The sequence below is a fragment of the Salminus brasiliensis genome, chromosome 13 (assembly GCF_030463535.1).
Source record: "Salminus brasiliensis chromosome 13, fSalBra1.hap2, whole genome shotgun sequence".
In the NCBI taxonomy this organism is placed as follows: domain Eukaryota; kingdom Metazoa; phylum Chordata; class Actinopteri; order Characiformes; family Bryconidae; genus Salminus; species Salminus brasiliensis.
This window is the reverse complement of record NC_132890.1, coordinates 8,575,172-8,593,199: the sequence shown is the minus strand read 5'-3', so window position 1 is coordinate 8,593,199 and position 18,028 is coordinate 8,575,172. Positions and strand designations below refer to the sequence as shown.

At 40.4% G+C, this 18,028-nt stretch overlaps 1 protein-coding gene across 1 annotated transcript; it reads right to left on the bottom strand.

The window, feature by feature from the left end:
* Positions 1-2,431: 2,431 nt before the first annotated feature.
* slc17a8 (solute carrier family 17 member 8) lies at positions 2,432-14,989 on the bottom strand. The gene is made up of 12 exons (XM_072695077.1): positions 14,889-14,989; positions 11,084-11,339; positions 9,436-9,554; positions 7,556-7,670; positions 7,321-7,408; positions 5,531-5,617; positions 4,268-4,410; positions 3,828-3,977; positions 3,560-3,692; positions 3,346-3,456; positions 3,112-3,239; positions 2,432-2,782 (listed from the first exon to the last, which is right to left on the bottom strand). Exons 1-12 carry the CDS (start codon positions 14,987-14,989, stop codon positions 2,432-2,434), a joined length of 1,782 nt encoding a protein of 593 aa, XP_072551178.1.
* Between the last annotated feature and the right edge of the window lie 3,039 nt (positions 14,990-18,028).

Below are 18,028 nucleotides of genomic sequence, written 5' to 3'. Positions count from 1 at the left end.
GTCAAAGCTGCGCTCAAAAAAAAAAAAGAAAGAACAAAAAAGACAAAAAAAAAACAAAACAGAGGCACATTGCTGGTTTTGAACATCGAAACAGGTTTAAGCCACATGTTCAGACCATTTCATTTTCCAGATTTCCACACATGTAATCCATGAACTGAGTTTTAATGCCGTATTTATATGGATTTAGTGTTCCTTGTTCCTTTTTTTCTCGTCCAACCAGTGCCATAAATTCCAGAGTACAACAATAAAACCATTACATGAAGTGATGGTTGAGGAAATAATGCAGGGATTTGGTTCCTTTGCCAGATTTGACGGTCAGCTGAGGTTGCCCAACAACATGCATGCTCAACATGACCCTTCTAATTTTTATAACACATTCAGTATTTGCCTTATATTGCATAGCTTACAACAGTGCTTCCCAACCCTGGTCATGAAGTACTCCTGCCCTTTTCCTGCTCCAACACACCCACTTCCACTCAGGAATGGCTTGCTAATAAGTTGTTATGTTGGAACACACTTTACAAAAACCCTGAACTTAAAGGTGCTGGACTATGTAACCTCAGTACTAGGAACACACAAACACTTCGTTACAAACAAACAGGTTTTGCTATTTACATTAAATTTGTTTGTGTTAACTGAACAAAAAACAAGTTAATAGAAGACAAATCTTGCATTTGGACACATATACCTATTAAATGACATTCAATTACCTTTTTTTACTTAATTTTCCACTTTTTTGCCAATTTGCTAGTACCAACTAACCCACCCGTTCATAGAACTAGCAATGCTCCCGACAATAGGAGGGTAAGGACTTAAGACACAACTGCTCCATCACATCGGCTAACAGAGGCCTGTGCCAGCAAACATCGCTTAAGAGTGATAAGGGGAGAGAGAGAGAGCATCATCCACCCACCCGGAGACAGCACAGCCAATTTTTCTCAGACTCTGGCTGTTGATGGTAAAGTATCACAGTAAATTTGCCAGTGTTAAATCAACACTGGAATTGTTCATTTTTAACATTTACAGTGTTGATCTAACACTGGCAAATTCACTGTGCAGCATGGCTCAGGATTTGAACTCACAACCTCTGGGCCAAAGCAATCTATCCGCAAATGTTACTTACTTTTTAAAGTTAAACAAAAAATCTTTGGGTTTGGGTTAAGTAAGTAGAAGATAAGCTGATCTCCAAATGGCATAAATGAAAATGAAACATTTGTTTCAACATTTTAAGATTTTGAGAATTTAAGAGATTGGTGTATTATTAAAGAGAAAAAGTATCAAAAGGTGCTAAGTTTGTGTGCCATTTGAGCTCCTATAAAGTTTTTAAACCAACGTTTTAGACCTTAGTTAGCTTGTTAGGGTCATGGCATGTAGGACAAGTCCTGTGGATAGGTGGCATTAAAATAGCACTTTCCTTCTGTAGTGAACAAAGAGAAGCAGAATGTCATGAAAAGAATACCTCTCCAACTGTTAAGTGTAGGAGTGGGTCAATCGTGCTTTGGTTTGTGTTGCAGCCAGTGGCACAGGGAACATTTATGTGGCAAAGGGAAGAATGGATTCAATAAAATACCAGAAAATTCAAAGCTTAAGATGAAAAGTGGAGCTTCTGCAGCAGGATAATGATCCTTAACACACCTCAAAATCCACAATGGACTACCTCAAGCTCAAGCTTCTTTTTTGATATTTTGAAACTGTAAAAGATGGGAATGCAAAAGTAATATTGCCTAAATAATAAAGAAATGTCTAGTCTTTAACTTTATGCCTTTTGGAAACCAGGTCATCTTTGACTTGCTTAGCTATTCACAGTAAGGTTTTGCCACACTAATAATAGGGTCATTTTTTACAGTGCAGGTGTGCTGTGGGCAGGGCAGGACAGGGTTACTCCAGAGCCAGGATTGCAAATCACAAGCTTACAACAATAGGCATGAAATTATCTAAATGAAAAAAAAATGCATATCAAGTGGACAGACTCCATTAAGCAATTATGTTTAATTGTGACCTGTGAAGTTATTTCAGGTGTCATTTCTCTTAATTGTAATTTTTCTGTTTTTTTTTATCTTTCATTTAAGCCTTTTCAGTTTCTGAGGAAACAGCCAGGGCATTTGCTACAAATGTAAACCCCCATCATCTCAACGTAAAGTCCATCACACAGCAACAGACCTTTGATATCCTACTTTTACTTCATTGATAGGTTTTACGCAAGACCAGAGAGATGGGGATCAGGATCAGGAGGATCAGGAGGCAAAATGTAATGATTTGCCAAAAAAAAAAAAAAAGGATAAAATCTCTTGATAGATTGCAGTCATGTGGGTAATGTCCCATGGATTGATGGAGGAGAGAGCATATTTGAACAGTTACTCAATGATCTTCACCTCACAGTCACACCAGTGAGGTGAGAGCAGTCCTGGGCTCATGACAAACCCATGAAGTGTCATTGATAATGCTCCTGATAGTCCCCGTTTTCATAAGTGTATGATTCCTTCTCATCATCCTCCTGCATGGTCACCCCCCTTTTCTTTTTCCAGCCCTTCTTGCGGCTGGCTGAGTTTTCTGAGGTGGTTCCGTAGGACTTCATCTTGCTGGTGGCGAGGGCACTGTCACAGCTAGGCTCCGTCTCCAGAGCAAGTTCATCCTCTTCAATTATGCCACACTTCTCATCGCTGGTGCTCTCTGGATCCGCCCAATCCTGCTTCTCCCCGGATGCGAAAATGGCATAAAAGATAACCCCACAGTAATGCACCATGGAGGCAATCACAAAGACGTTCTGCCACTCCAGACGGGTCTGTGGAAGATAATGAAACGGAAGTCTTAATTACAGCAGCAAATAGTGTAATGGTGTAAATATGTAAACATTTTTACATATGACCTCCCACTCAGCCTAAATCAGTTCAGTTCCACATTCATATTGACATGAATAAGTGTCCTTTTATCACAGGCAGTTTGTAGAACAGTAATTGGAGTAGACAATAAGGATGTAGTTTGTCCTCTTTGTCCAGCTTCTTTTCATTATCTAGCCAAAACTCGTTAACAAAACCTAGCAATTCTTACTGAAAACCCTTAACCGTTCTTTGCTATACAGATGCACATATCAAGAATCTAAGCAGCCCTTACTTTGTGTTTTGTCAGCGCTCCCACGATGAGAGGGCACACCATACCCGACAGAGTGCCCACACCATTGGAGATGCCCATCAGGATACTGGCATAGCGCGGAGCAATGTCCAGGTGATTGACATTGAAACCTGGGAAAGGTAACACCAATGCATAGCAATGTAGGATAAACATGAAGAAACTAAAAGGCTAAGAGATGCTGAGTATTGTCTGATAATCCAGAGCTGTCACTCAAACCTGATATGGCAAAACCACTGAAGCCCACTGCCAAGACGAGGAATGAGATAGCTACTCCACGTGTGTGTGAAAATCCCACCACCAGCAGCAATGTGGCCTCCATTCCAAAACCTGAGAGCCACAAATGGAGGAAAAGCCCAGCAGCTCATCTTATTGACATTTCTCTGACGGGTTTCTGTTGTTGTGACTTCATCACATAGTGTGCTGAACAAACCTCCACAGTTCATGATCTTGCGCACAGTCGTGGTTGAGAGGATTTTACGGCTCCTCAAGAAGTCAGCCAGCTGACCCCCAATCGGCACGATAATGGTCATCACCATGTGTGGTACAGCCGACAGGATACCCACCTAAGAGAAATCACATGTTAAAGGTCGTTGCTGCAGTTCGTTTGTTGCTTAAATACACGCTAGTGACAATGCATCATGTACGGTCCACAATAAATGGTGAATGATGGGGTTTTACAGGTAAAGCTCAAGACCCACCTTGCTGATAGGGAAGCCAAAGACCTCTTCGAAGTAGGCAGGCTGGCTGATGAGCAGGAGGTAGAAGGTCCAGCTCCGGCAAAAGTTGGCCACAATGATGGCATAGACTGGCATAGAGGTGAAAAACTGTCGCCACGGAGTCTTGAATTTCTGTAAAGAATTGATGTAATTAACCTCTTGAAAACATTCAAATATCTTAGCATCAGAAAATCAAGGTTAGAAGTAGCAAATATGTTACAAAGCAAGATGTACAGAAATCCCGGTCCAGATGCCTATTAGGCAAGTCAAGGTTGACTTGGCAAAAACTCCCTAAATGCCTGAAGACCCAAGTACTTCTAAAGTAATCGTACTCAGCTGGTCAATTCCAGATTTTAGGATTAAGGTAAGGCTGTGTCTTCACTTTCACAGTAGGTGGTGAGTGGGAGTTCCTGGTGCCATACCTCAGTAGCACTCATTAAGTTGGCCCCTTCTCCAATCGTGGTCTCAATGTATGTTTTCTCCACCTCGCTGATAGTAGGGTGCACAGCAGGGCTTTCATAGGCAAGCAAGAGCCAGAAGGTATACCATATAATTCCAAACACTCCTGAGCACAAACATAGCAAACATGAGTGCAGATCCAAATTTTGGTAGATTCAGTAAATATTAGATACATTTTTGTAATAAATTATTTATTATAAAGTGAGAATTTGTAGAAATGGCACAAAAAGATTGTGCAGAATAGTTTTTTTACCTGTAAAGTTTTCATTCATTTATTTTTGTACACACTGACTATGAATGAAGTGTGATGCACAATGTAAGTCAGGCATTACTTCGGCCTTGTTGAGATGACTATTTTGTATGTATTTTAATCTATGTTCAGAACCATGCATATTAATAACGTATTCATGTAATTTTTTCTACACATCTTAAAACTGTTGGGTGGAGACCTACTTGCCCCAGCTGGGGTCAAGCAATCAATAATTGCTTGGTATCTGAAATGTGCTTGTTTAGTTTCAAAAGGGTAATGCTAGGCTAACATTGCTAACGAAGACAGGACTTGGACTGTCACCAGTCTCGCCTCGGCTAGAAATGTCTCCCAACTTTTAAACTGTTTAAAACACATTCAGTTCTTTATTTGTTTTGGTTTAGAACATGATATGACTTACTTATCTATAATTTTAACTTAATAATCTTAACTTATCTATAATTACAAAAATAAGCTTCTCTGCAAAACTGAGTGTTGGCAGTCATTATGAGCTGCCGAAGCCACTTTTGCCTTTGCACAGTATGAGGTATCATGCCACACTGTGGTCCAGTTTGAAAGCAGACTAGGACATAGATGATGTATGTAGATGATAATGTAGTTCCAAGGTCTAAAGATAACAGTTTATTATTTTAAAACTTGTTTCTGATGTTTTTTAACAGATGTTTAAAGCAAATCAATACAAAGTTGAGTATGTATTTACCACGCTGAGATTGGTGACAGTCTAAGTCCATTCTTTGTTAGCCTAGCCTCTCCCGCTTTAAACTAAAGCAGCGAGCTTCAGATCCCCAAAATTGTTTTGGCTGATCGCCTATATCTTGGTTCAGTGAAAAATCATGTTCATTAGGTTTTTTGGCAAAAATGTTTTTAATACAAACTCAATTAAATGTCAGTATACTCCAGCCAAGCTCTGTTTTTGTAATAAATCCACTCCATGTGGGCTTTAGAGATGTGATCTCACCATAGATATAGAAGACAGAAGGCCAGCCCACATACTGCACCAGAATTCCTGCAAGAGGCATGGCAATCACTGCACCTGCGTAGGACCCTGCCAAGCAGAACACACGTGGGAGTAGTTAGGGTTAGTATATCACAGTTAGAGAAGACGGAGATTAATTAATCTAACTTGTAATTACAGCCTGGCTCCCACACACTCATTTCGAGGCCTCCAGCGGTTACAGAGAGGGATGAAAAATTGCCGGTCGTCCCGTATTATGGTTAAGTCATTTTTTATTTTGATGTGATGTGTCAAAAACCCGTTATTTCATCCTGAAGGTGAGAGAAGAAGCTGTTAAGGAAGGTGTTAAATGGACTGTGGCATGCAAAAGTTTAAAAGCACCCCTGAACAACATTTCTTAATCTTAAGAAATGCATAAAAGATGAAAGATAAAACATTATTTGCATTTTAAGCAAGATCGGTGTATTATTTTTGTTTTGTACAATTTTGAGTATTTGATTTAAGCTCTCAGATCACTTTTACAAAGGTCTCAGACTCTAATTAGCTCAAAGAAACATCTAAACAAGCCCAGATGACTTTTGAAAGCATGTCTGGTAAACTGCTAAAGAACGTTTTGGCCGCAAGCAGCAAAGGTATGTCTGGAGAAAAAAGGTGCAAGATTTCATGCAAAGAACACAACTCCAACTGTTAAGCATGATCATGCTTTGGGGTTGTGTTGCAGCCAGTGGCTCAGGGAATATTTCACCTGCAGAGGGAAAAATGGATTAAAAAGCTGTTAAAAAGCTGAAAATGAAAAGTGCATGGCTTGTACAGCAGGATAATGGTCCTAAATACATAAAATCTATGAGGGGCTACCTCAAGAGGCGCGAGCTAAAGGTTTTGCCATGACTCTCAAGGCCCCCTGACCTAAACATCACCACAAATCTGTGGACAAATCTTAAAGGGACATTGGTAGCTGTTAGGTAGCTACAAAAAGCTAACTTTGGCATGGCACTGTATGGCGGTGACAGCACAGTTAATTACCATGGACAGTAATTTATCTTAAAAAATAAAACCCATTGACTATAAATACATGTATTATAGAAGCCAATGGGTAGATGGTAATCAGAAAGGCTAGTATTCTTTTAATATGTATTCTTATAGCTTATTCATAGACTTCATTAACACAGAACCCATTAAGAGCCCATTTCAGTGATGAAGTATCCAATCCGTCTCTGCTGCTGCTCTGCTATATGCTCAGATATATATTTTAATGAAAAGGAGTTTTCAGATGTTTGTTTTTTATCAGATGAGCTCGCAAACACTTGAGTTAAGAGTGGGACAGCATCTGCCGGAGTGCTTTTGGGTTGAGCAGAGTGTGCTACTTTATTTGTGCCAATAGTGGGGAAGCTCCTTAGCATGCAAAAGGTGACGCTACAGGCACACCATCTCCATTCAGAGACGATGTCAAGAGCAGTTTGAAGAATGGGTTGTCATGGCACCATTTTACTGAGAAAGATGGCTATTTTTAATTCATTTATGAGCGTGTGTGTGTGTGTGTGACAGACAGACGGCATCCGACAAAACAACCTCCCCAGGCATTCAACAACAGGCTTTAGTGGTGGACACTGGCACTTTCTATATATTGCTTAAGGACTATATGAGAAACAGTAGTGGACATTGGTTGCACCAACACTCATACATCATATTGCAGTTTAACACACTGAGTAATCGAAGTCTTTAGTACAAGCTGAGCGACTGATTTAGCTAAATTAGTCCACATACTTTGGTTGAATGTTCTCACAGAAACTCACCACAGAAAGAGGTGGTGGCCAGTCGGCTTCTTTCCAGTGGAGGAGCCCATTTGCTCCACATTCCATGGCAGGCCGGATATGTGACGCCCTGATGTAGGCACACACATAGACACACACACATTTTCTCTTAAAACATTTACACTTTATACTACTTTATAAGACTTTATAACGTTTATAAGAGTTTATATTTTTGGAGGTAGAGTTCCTCAAATGACCAGACATTCCATTCACTGACCTCCACCAGACCCTGGAGGATTCGCACAAACATGACACAGCCATAGTGGACCCTTGCAGCTGACGGGATGAACATGTTTAACATGGATGTCAAGAAAATAGCAGCACCAAAAACCCTGGGAAAAATGTGTGAGAAAAATTAAAATTGAATTAATAGACTTTGAAAAGATTTTGGCCTAGCAACAATAATTAGTGACAGTTATACATGTTTAGTTATAAGCATTCACAATATTCTTATATTCACAATATCAAATGGCCTTTGTCTTAGAAATTATTCTGTTGGTCCACCCAAACAATACAACTTGATGGTGAATAAGTGACACCTACAGTTCAGCGCTGATTCTGTCGGCATATAAAAATGAATGTGCCTAAAATTACAGTTGCATGCAAAAGTATGGTCAAATGAGGCCAAATGAAATGCTAGGATGCCATGGATTTGTTCCGTATTTGTCTTTGATATATACATAATAAGGATGTGACTTTGGTTAGGGCAGAAAATGCCCAGATGTGGATTGTACAGGCCAATTTACCTAAAATGAAACCATGCTTTCATGGAGGGCTTGTAAAAAAAAATGATGAGCTCTGCTTTTTTCAGATCACTGGGACGGCCCATATGAGCCATGTACAATAACGTAGCAGAGCACAGTAGGACCATCGCATAGATTTGTTTTTAGCACTAACCTCAATATTGCAATGATTTTTTGTAATTATTATTCATAAGTATTACTTGATAATGTCCTCTTGGTGTGGTGTGCACTTAGCAAGCTGAAGAGCACATGTTAAGCCTTAGCCCAGCACCTTTTTAGCCTAGCACCTGCCTCACTTCTCTGGGTTTTATTTCTTCGCCCAGCACCCGGGGCTTCTGATTTCTCCTTACAATGTGTTTGTGAGCACTAGTCTGAGGATTTTTGTTTTTGAGGGAATAGACGACGATAAAGAGAAGAGATGGTAAAAGCCAATTAGCTAGGGTTATCCGTCCATTTAGTTAACCTTTGACCGGCACAGGAAAAGCCACAGGTACGAGGCCTGGTTCATGTTTTCCAACAACTAGAGTCTGGTGGTCTGGTGGTGATGGGCTGCTTGTCTCAGAACACTGACTAAAAGCCTAGGGCTAGCAGAGCTTTTACTGGTGGGCTTACATTTGGAATTTGGAACTGCCCTGTTTTACGGCCCTTTTTATTAATGAAGAGACCACAGTGTTTGACCACAATTTCTCACTTCCATGTACTGGACCTTATTCAGCTATGTGAAGGTTAAATCCAGTTCCGTTCTATGGCACCTTCATACATGTAGTCTTTATGCACACAACTTTATGTGAAATATATGACAGTAAATGTCTTCATGAAAAGCTTTTAGCACAAAGGTTCCCACTTAGCACTGGATGACCTAGCAATGGAGACATTAAAGAGGGTCTTGCTCAACATGAGTCATACAGCAGGGAGCCATTTTTAAATTCATTCACCTGGGCTTTATCGCCATTTATTTCATCCCTCCGTTCTCTTTTTTTCTTTCCAAAACAGTGTGTAAGTGACACTTGTAATATTCCAGAGGCTGGTGTTTCAGGGAGAGATCTGCGGCAGGATCTTTCATTATTAACTCTGTCAGCCTCATGTCCTCTTTTCCTGTGAGGCTTTTATTACAGGCGCGCTATCGCACCTCTCATCAACACACCGCCCTTCTTTAACCCTTACAGTCCTGACTGAGGAGCTATGCACCCAATAAGCTGCAGCCAAACAGAATGACACTATATAATACCACATAACTTAGGAATATTTTTGCTTTGAGTGCTTTTAGTTGTTTTACTTTACTTGGTGAAGAAGAGCATGTTTCTTATCTAAATGATGGAAAAGAAACAATGTGTCCAGGGTAGTGTTAACTTACCTGTTAGCTGCTAGCTTGTTGGAGATGAAGCCTCCAGGGATTTGAGTGACAATGTAACCCCAGAAAAAGGAGCCATGTATCAAACCTACTGTCTCAGGGTCCCAGTTAAACTGGGCAGGCTGAAGAACCAGACACAACATAAGAGAACATGTCCAGTTAGTGTTAGTGATTAAGAAATAAGTATCCTGTGTCTTATACACAGAGTGATTCATTCATTCTGCCCCTTGCCTCAGACCACAGGAAATTACAGGAAATTGCAGTTGCTAACTACACTGATTTATGCTAAAATCAAAAACCAGATTATCTTTGGTTTGATCCTCTCCGCTGAACTGGTGAACACTCCGAGGCTTATTACACACTAAGGTGTATTATTCAGTGACTACAGGGACTTCTGTACAAACTGGTGGGGCTATTCTGTGGTAACAGACATCACACTTTCGGCCTGCTGGCGGGCCCTAGGCTTTCTAATGGGTTAATAACTGTGTCCTCTTCATGACAAGAGAAGCCCTTATGTTGCTCTTAAGCTGAGGTAAGGGATGAAAATGTTGGATTAGCAATGGTGCAGAAACACCTAGCTAGTGTAAACCCAGCATGTAGACATCACACATATCGTTCACTCCCCACTTCATATGGTCCTTGTATGAAAACTAAACTACAAGCTGTTACAAGAAACAACACATGTACTTTTTTTCCAGTGTTGCAGCTATCTTCAACAGAAAGTAGCTTAAGTCTGTTCGAAAAGTTGCAAAGTGTCGAAAGCATGTTAATTAGCACATTTGTAAAAGCGTAATCGCATTCAGCCTAATGACAGGTGTTGTCAGCCCTTTACATCTGGTTGCTTCTCTCCTAAAGATGTTTTTGTTTACATGTTTTTCAGACAACATGAAAACCCATTAAACAGCAGTTAACCCTGCACTGCTAAAATTCCCATTTTATAACCATCTGACAAAACACATAAATATATAATTATATTTATATATTCATATATATTTTTATGTATATTTATACAAGTTGAATAAGGTTTATTATGTTTTACTAACTAAACCCCTGTATGGTAGTGAGTAATAAGACAGTGATGACATTCAAAATGATCAAACTTGGATACTTATAAAACATAAGAAAAGCAAACAATACAGAATATGGACTGGTGTGGACATATTTGGCTAGTTATTTTGGCACGAGAAAAATTTTTGCTAGGGAGGTCTGAAAAATCACCAAATTTAGTCACAATTTTGCTAAAAATTGCTAAACTGGCAACATTGGCTTTATCTGCTTATTTACCCTACAGCAGATTAGCCCCGCCCATTCTCACTGAGGGAGTGTACTGTTTTTTGAATGAGGCAAAATACAGGACAGCCAATCAGAACAGATTGAGTTGTAAAAATGTTTGTATAAAAATGAATTAGGATTGTTTTTGTTGCATTTACTGAATATTTCAGTATTAATTTTCAGTATTACTTTGAAATATTAACTTTTGATCCTGAACTTCTAAATGTATTGACTACTCTGTTGTGTAACGATCATTTTTTAGTTTACTAAAGTGAAGCAGTCAGTTTAAACTCAATATTTCCACATTTAAGATCATGCTAACACGTTCACATCAGCACTGTTTATAAATGAATCTGTTCCTTCATGCTCTTTTGTTCACCTGCATGACCGCAGTCCCATTGATGTACACTGTGTTGTTGTTGACCATTTCCACGATGGCCACACCTAGGTTGCAGCGGATGCCAAACGAGATGCAAAAGCCCAGGCCGCTGAGAATAGCGATGATGTAGCGCTTGGGCAGGCCAAAGCAGCCGCAGTCCAGCAAGGGTGGGCTGCGCTGGGGGGCCGCCACTGGCCGGCCATCTTCTGTCAGCTCTATCTGATCCTCTTCATCCACATTAGTGCCATCGATTTTCCTGCAGAGAGGTGGAGGGAGTGGACACGCTTTAGGACAGTGACCCCCATCACTCTGACTGGAGATCTACCTTCCTGCAGGTCAAACCTGAATCTAACACACTTCAGTCAGCTAAGTAGGCTCTTCTGAGGACAGTTACTGACTGGAACTCCTGGCTTGGTGGATTAGGCTTGGAGCAAAACTCCAAAGGTCAATAGATCTTCACAGACAGGGTTAGGAAAATCACTACTGGGCATGAGCATGATGTAGATTCTCATGCCACCAAAGAAGATATGTGTGACCAGGGGTGTCCAGCAGAGTTGCTTGACATTTCCTTGCTCAATCACACCTGATTGAACTGAGTGTACATTGGGTGTGTTTAGGGAGAAAAATCGTTAAACTGTGCTTGACATCTGCTCTCTAGGATTCAGTTTGGACATCCATTGTTTTGAGGCCAATGGACCTTGTTCACCAACGGTTCTTAAGAAGAAACATTTACTAAGGTTTTCTTATTTGGGGGTTAATGTCCAAAAGTATATGGGCTTCATCATTACAACATGTCTGGGAATTGCTAGGAATTGACTGGTGATTCTGGGGAATGAGGTCAATTCTTTCCTGAAAAAAAGCAGAATTTACTTCCTTCCTAAGGTGAATTCTTTGAGGTACAGAATTAAGTGAATCAAGTCTACTGGTTGACCAAAGTTTGTCAGAGAACCTCATTCTCACTGTGTGTGACTTACTCTCAATTTATAGAGAGCTCTGTATTGAGCAGATCCAACAGGCACATCCTCACTTCAGTCAGCAAGGACATTGAGAGGGGGCTCCAGAAAGGTCATGGAGCAGAGTGTTTGTAACTCCCTCCCTCCTCCCTTCCGCCTGCACACACACCTGCTCCATTACGGTATCTCCATCCCTCCTCTTATCCTCCACCTAATGGCAACGACTTTCATCTTGTCTGCTCTCAATCGCACACCTGAGTTTCTGCTTCTCAGAGAATGGAGAGAATCCTCGGAGAGTTGAACACAATACTAAGAATGCTGCAGAAAGAGGTTGCTTTTATGGCGCCCCCATGCTCTTGGTCTTCCACTGATGTTTGTTTGTGAAAAGAACGTATAGTTCTTCTTTCAGGTTCATTTGGGTTATTGCAGTGACTGAAGGATTGAATGCTGTCTCAAGGACTGCTCTCATAAGATGCTCTAGAGTCTAGGCCATTCACATAAAACATACACTAAAGCTGAAACTAGACACAGGCTGCTTTCCTTTTTGCTATTTATTAGTATTTTCCTTTTTGGGATGGTTTCTGGAAGATATGATCTGCACTATAAATAAACACAGTGATTTTTTCATCTCTTTCCTGGATGAACTACATTATTGTAATGTTGTCTTACCTAAAGCTTTTATTTGAAATATCTGATAATATTTATAGAACAGTCAACATTTTGGTTGGTTTACATTCATTTCTATGTGAAAATCATATTGCACTTAAAAAAAAAAATCAACTGGCTGGATGTTGGATTTCTTAATTTCTCACAAGCTGATGTTTCTCAACAAGTATATGAAACTGAGTCAGCTGCACTGTTTAAATAATATAGTGGGTGCAACATTGTAAAATTCTATTGCATATTGGAGATGTCCCCGTCTCCCTTCACTCACTGCACTCGTGTAGTCGTTCCTCACAGGTTACATTCTCTGGGGTGTACATTTATATTTAATAGAATGGTTGACTGAATGGCCTCAGTATTGAAAGCTGTAGGAGAATGTTACCATTTTCTGTGCTGCTGAGTGTGACTCTGGCATTACTTACTTCATTCAATCTGCCCCTGAAATTGACCATTCCTCAGCGTTGCTCTCATAAACAATATGAGAGAAATGTATTTGGAAAGGTCTGAATATCAGTGCAAATTGAATTAATGGGCATCAATGATTTGCAGGTTTCAGTGACAGATTTGCCATCAATACTCAAATGACTCCCAAACCCTATATCTACTATAGCCACAGTCAAAGTGACACTTTTATCCTAGCTCCTCACCCAGACATTAAAATATACTCATCCTAGCAACAATAAGGATCATATCACTAATTAAAAGTGCATAGCAGATGCATTATACCTTTCTTTCTCAGTATGTGGTTAAAGAAAAATTTCACATTTTGACACAATATTCCAGCTAACTGCTGGCTGTGAATGTTACATTTCAGTTCTGAACATTAGACTGCTCAGTTCGCCTATATTCATTATCCTCTGTAACACATTATTCTGTGCAAATACAGGTTCCTACTTCTCTATGTTGCAGTATCACCCAGGCACAGGAAATTATTCGCTTTATCTTCTTTATCAAGCTGCCAAATTCTTTGACAGCGATCTTCCATTCGAATAGGATTTCCAGATTTGTTACACACTTGTGAAAATGTATCAGATAAGATATGTGTGGTAATATCTGAAAGCACTACTCTTTTTAGAAGCTTCCATCATACATTCATCAGTTCATAATTCAGATATTAGGCTGTTTTTGTCAAAGAGTGCCATGATGCACCATACTTCGGCAAGCACTTCATATGAGGAATGCAGGCAAATTTCTGATATGAGTGACATCAAAGATCCAAATCAGTAGAATATGAATCACACATGAATCATGTTATGAAAAAGAGTTCATAAGGACTGTGAAGATTCTCAGTCGGACTCTGAAATGTTCCATCATGACTTCATTAAATAACAATTACTGAACAAATTTTCACTCAGCACTCAGCACTGTCTGACCTGCAGAAGACAGCTCTACTCAACAGCCACTTTTGGTTCCATAAGGAACCATTTTTATCATTGAGATGTGTGAGTGTGAAGAACCCTTAAAAGACCCAAAAACTTTCTCTTGATGTAAAGGTTCTTTATTAATTTAAAGGTCACATCTTTATTACAAAGATGGTTCTTCATGGACCCAAAAGTGGTTCTTCTATGACATAGCTCAAAGACCTTCTGTAGCACCTTTATTTTTTAGAGTGTTGTCTAAAAACACCCTACTAAAAAGCTTTAGCTAGTCAGAAACTCTACTTAACAGCCTGAGATACGTTCATTTCAAAGAGGTTCTTTAGGAAAGGCAATGGTTCTATATAATGCCATGAAAAGTCAAAGAATCATCTGGATGTTTTAGTAGGTCTCTGTCTGGCTTAAGTGTTCTTTGGTGCAAATCCTGGTCAATTGTCAGTTTAGCACCACAAATCAAAGAAATCCTTTTCTGTACTATACAGAACCCTTTTCATAGTCCAGAAATCCACACTGGTCATCCATAGCTAGTCAGCAACTCTACTGAACAGCTTCAGCACGTCCAAAAATCCTACCAAAGGACCTCTGTCCCTTACTGGACAGCCCCACCTAGTCAACAGCTTTAGCTTCTCAAAACCTCACTGAATATCCCTGGCTGGTCAACGACCTTATTCAACAGGTTTAGCTAGTGAACATCCACTTCTGCAGAATAGCCTTAACTAGCCTTAAATATCCTACTGAACAACCGCAGCCAATCAAAAGCTTAACTGAGCAGCTTTGGCTTGTCAAAAACCTAGTGCCTTGTTACACACTTACTTTTGCAGGTTCCCCAGAGAGTCGCCCACTGTGTTCTTCACCTCCTCCTTCCCCGGCTTCAGCACCTTCTCCTTCAGCCCTGCAAGTCCTCCAAACGGCATCGCTCTCCCTCCTTCTGGTTGCTCTTCTACAGACCTGGCTCTTGCCTTGCCAAACAGGTGGGATGTCCACTAGGCATTGATGCTCATCCTCTACTCCTGGCTGTGGGCTGACTGAGGTGCGCTGGAAGGGGAGGTGGGATGCTGACACAGGGGAGAGGAGGGACTTGCTGGAGGCACTGGAGATGGAGATGTAACGGGGCGCCCGTCTATTCTCCTTCGTTTGGCATGGGTGTAAAGACGCACGCCCAAAAGGTCTTGATTTGGCAGCAAGTGCACGCAGAGAGAGCAGGAGATGCTTGATGTCTTCGCTCTCACTGAACTCTCATTGCAGAGTGTGTCCAGACTCAACTGAGGTGGAAAGATGCCGGCGTAGCTTTTCCTTCTCACAGCCCCAACAGAAACTGAGGATACCTGCAAACCTGGATGAACCCCACCCTCCAGAGCCTGTTCCATCTAGAGCAGGGCAGTAAGGCAGGCAGGCTCAGGTCATTAAAGATTGAAGGTGAAGTTAGTTCGGGCAGGCTCAGTGTTGGACAATATGAGCAGGTGTAACCAGAGACAGAGCTTTCGACTCCCAGACTCACTCCTGTCCTGTGTTAGTGTAGCGAGGCCACTGCGGGTCAAAAGTATCGCAATCAACAATCAAACACTGAATCGAGGGTTCGAGCTTTGTGCACAAGCTGCACAAAACCAGTTCTCTTTTGTTTGCAATGATGTTAAGGTGCTTGTGCCCCTTTTCTTATTTGACAGTGATTAAAAATGTAGCATGAGTAAAAAAAGTCAGATATTGAGGCTTAAAAGATTCATTAGTTGTGTGTGTGTGGCAGTGTGCTGATCTCCAAGGGTTTCAGTGCAGGGCTGTTCCAAGAACTGCCTTTGGCCTCAGCGGTGCTTCAGTAGTCAGCTAGAAATGAACTACAGTGTTGATCTCCCCACTGGAGATCTCTCATGCAATAAGCAACCTCTTTCGTTCTTAAAATAACTGCTAGGGAGAATAGAATAAGCCAGAAAAGTGCATTTCCTGCACAGAACGGCACAGTTCTTTAGTGGTTCCTACTTCCAGGCAATGGATAGACTATGTGGCTACTAGGGTGAAATAGATTTTTTGCTATGTGGTTGCTAAGGTATTTAACAATGGTTGCTAGGTTGTTGCTATGAAGTTGTTGTGGTATTCCTGGTGGCTGCTAAGTGTTTGCCATGGAATTGCTAGGTGGTTGCTATGATACGTTGCTAAGTGGTTGCAAAATGGTTACTGTAGTATTGTTAGGTGATTGCTGTGCAATTCTAGGTGGTTGCTATGGTGTCACTATAGTGTTCTTAAGTGGTTGCAAAATGGTTACTGTGGTATTGCTAGGTGATTGTTGTGCAATTCTGGATGGTTGCTATGGTGTCACTAAAGTGTTGCATAGTGGTTTCTATGGAGTTTCATAGTCGTTGCTAGGGTGTTGCTAGGCATTTGCTATCCCAGGTGGTTACCATGGTTGCTAGAAGGTTGCATAGTGGTTGCAAGGGTGTTGCTGTGGTGCTGGTTTGTTGCTAGGCAGTTACTATGGATTTGCTTAGTGGTTGCTAAGGTGTTGAGAAGTGACTGCTGTGGTTGATTGGGTGTTGTTGAGTGTATTTGGTATTTTTCACCCCATTCATTCCTCTGGGGGAAAAATAGTAATAGGTAATGTGGACTGTTCGATGAGACCCAAGGACTGCTTGGAAACCACTAGTTTAAAGAACTTTGAAGAAGGTTGAATTCAATGTTCTAGCTTTGCTTTACATTTTGTTTTCAGCACACCAAACTTTAAAAGATACACTGGAGTAATTTACTTATTGCTCCATGTTTCACAATGCATATTGCTTAGCAGGCTGATTTTGGTGAAAGGGCAGTCTGTGTCAGTACACAATGGACTGAATGTTCATATGGTCCAGTCTGACATCTAGTGGCTTTATGAGGCAAATGTTAGTCAGTAATATCTCTCCAACCTTAATGGACACATTCCTTTTTTCTTAATGTTTCATAATATAGAGCATAAAAGAAAAAAAAACAAAAATAACCATGTTATTAGGTTTGACCATGCACTGTTGAGGCATTGTAGAGGTTTAAAGAACTTTCACTTAATGGAAAGAATCTTTGCCAGTTTGAAGGGTTCTTACGCTCTCACATCTTATACAAACATTGTTCTTCAGAGAATCAAAAGTCGGTCTCCTGTGACATCGCTCAAAAAACCTTTTGTAGAACCTACATTTTTAAGAGTGTGCTCTTTGTAAGAGAATCCTTTGATATTCTTTCATTATTTTGAACTTTATGAAGACCTGTGTGGTTGAACACAAAAGGGGTTCTTCAATGCTTCTTCTAAATTATACAGACCAGGCCAGCTCAAAGATGTTTAAATGGTTCTTTGCCTGGACAAAGGATTCTTTACAATGGTGAAAAGTTGTTTGTTGAGGGTTTTTTACCAAAAAGGGCTCTATTATTATTATAAGTCAAAGAACCCTTATCCAGTATACAGTATACTATACAGAAGTGTTTTTGCTCAGATTGTATGATTGGTTGGTTTCAGTGAAAGACGAGGTAGGATTGGCTTGCTTTCATTAGAAAGTGCACTATATAATCCTTCAGACAGTCCACTGTTCTCAAGTTTCTGGGTAACAATGAATGACATGCATTTTGAATGTAAGAAAAGAGGGACAATTGATCAGGCACACAAGCATTGGTGGAGCCAAAACAGCCAAAACAGAATTGTGAAGAACTGTCACAAAAGCACACTAAAAAAGGGTGATAAGCACTTTGTTTTTAAATGTATATATAGTGCAATATAATAACACTGGTGACCCATCAAATCTACTTGTATTATCTATTAGAAAGATAAAATAAATAAAATACAATGTATATTTCAGTGTGTGACATCTGTCTACCCACAAAATAACTGTCCCAGAGTGAGGTCTTTCAACAAGTGCACTGGTTTCGGATATGCTGTGTGGTGTGCCGAATGATCTGACGAATGATGTGCCTCATGCTGTCCAATGTGCTGGTTGGTGTGCTGGATT

Coding starts and splice junctions, on each gene's coding strand:
- slc17a8 (XM_072695077.1), bottom strand. CDS start 14,989: ATGCCGTTTGGAGGACTTGCAGGGCTGAAGGAGAAGGTGCTGAAGCCG. Junction 3,457..3,559: donor CAAGATCATGAACTGTGGAG/GTTTGTTCAGCA, acceptor TGTGGCTCTCAG/GTTTTGGAATGGAGGCCACA. Junction 3,240..3,345: donor CAGTGGTTTTGCCATATCAG/GTTTGAGTGACA, acceptor TACCTTTCCCAG/GTTTCAATGTCAATCACCTG.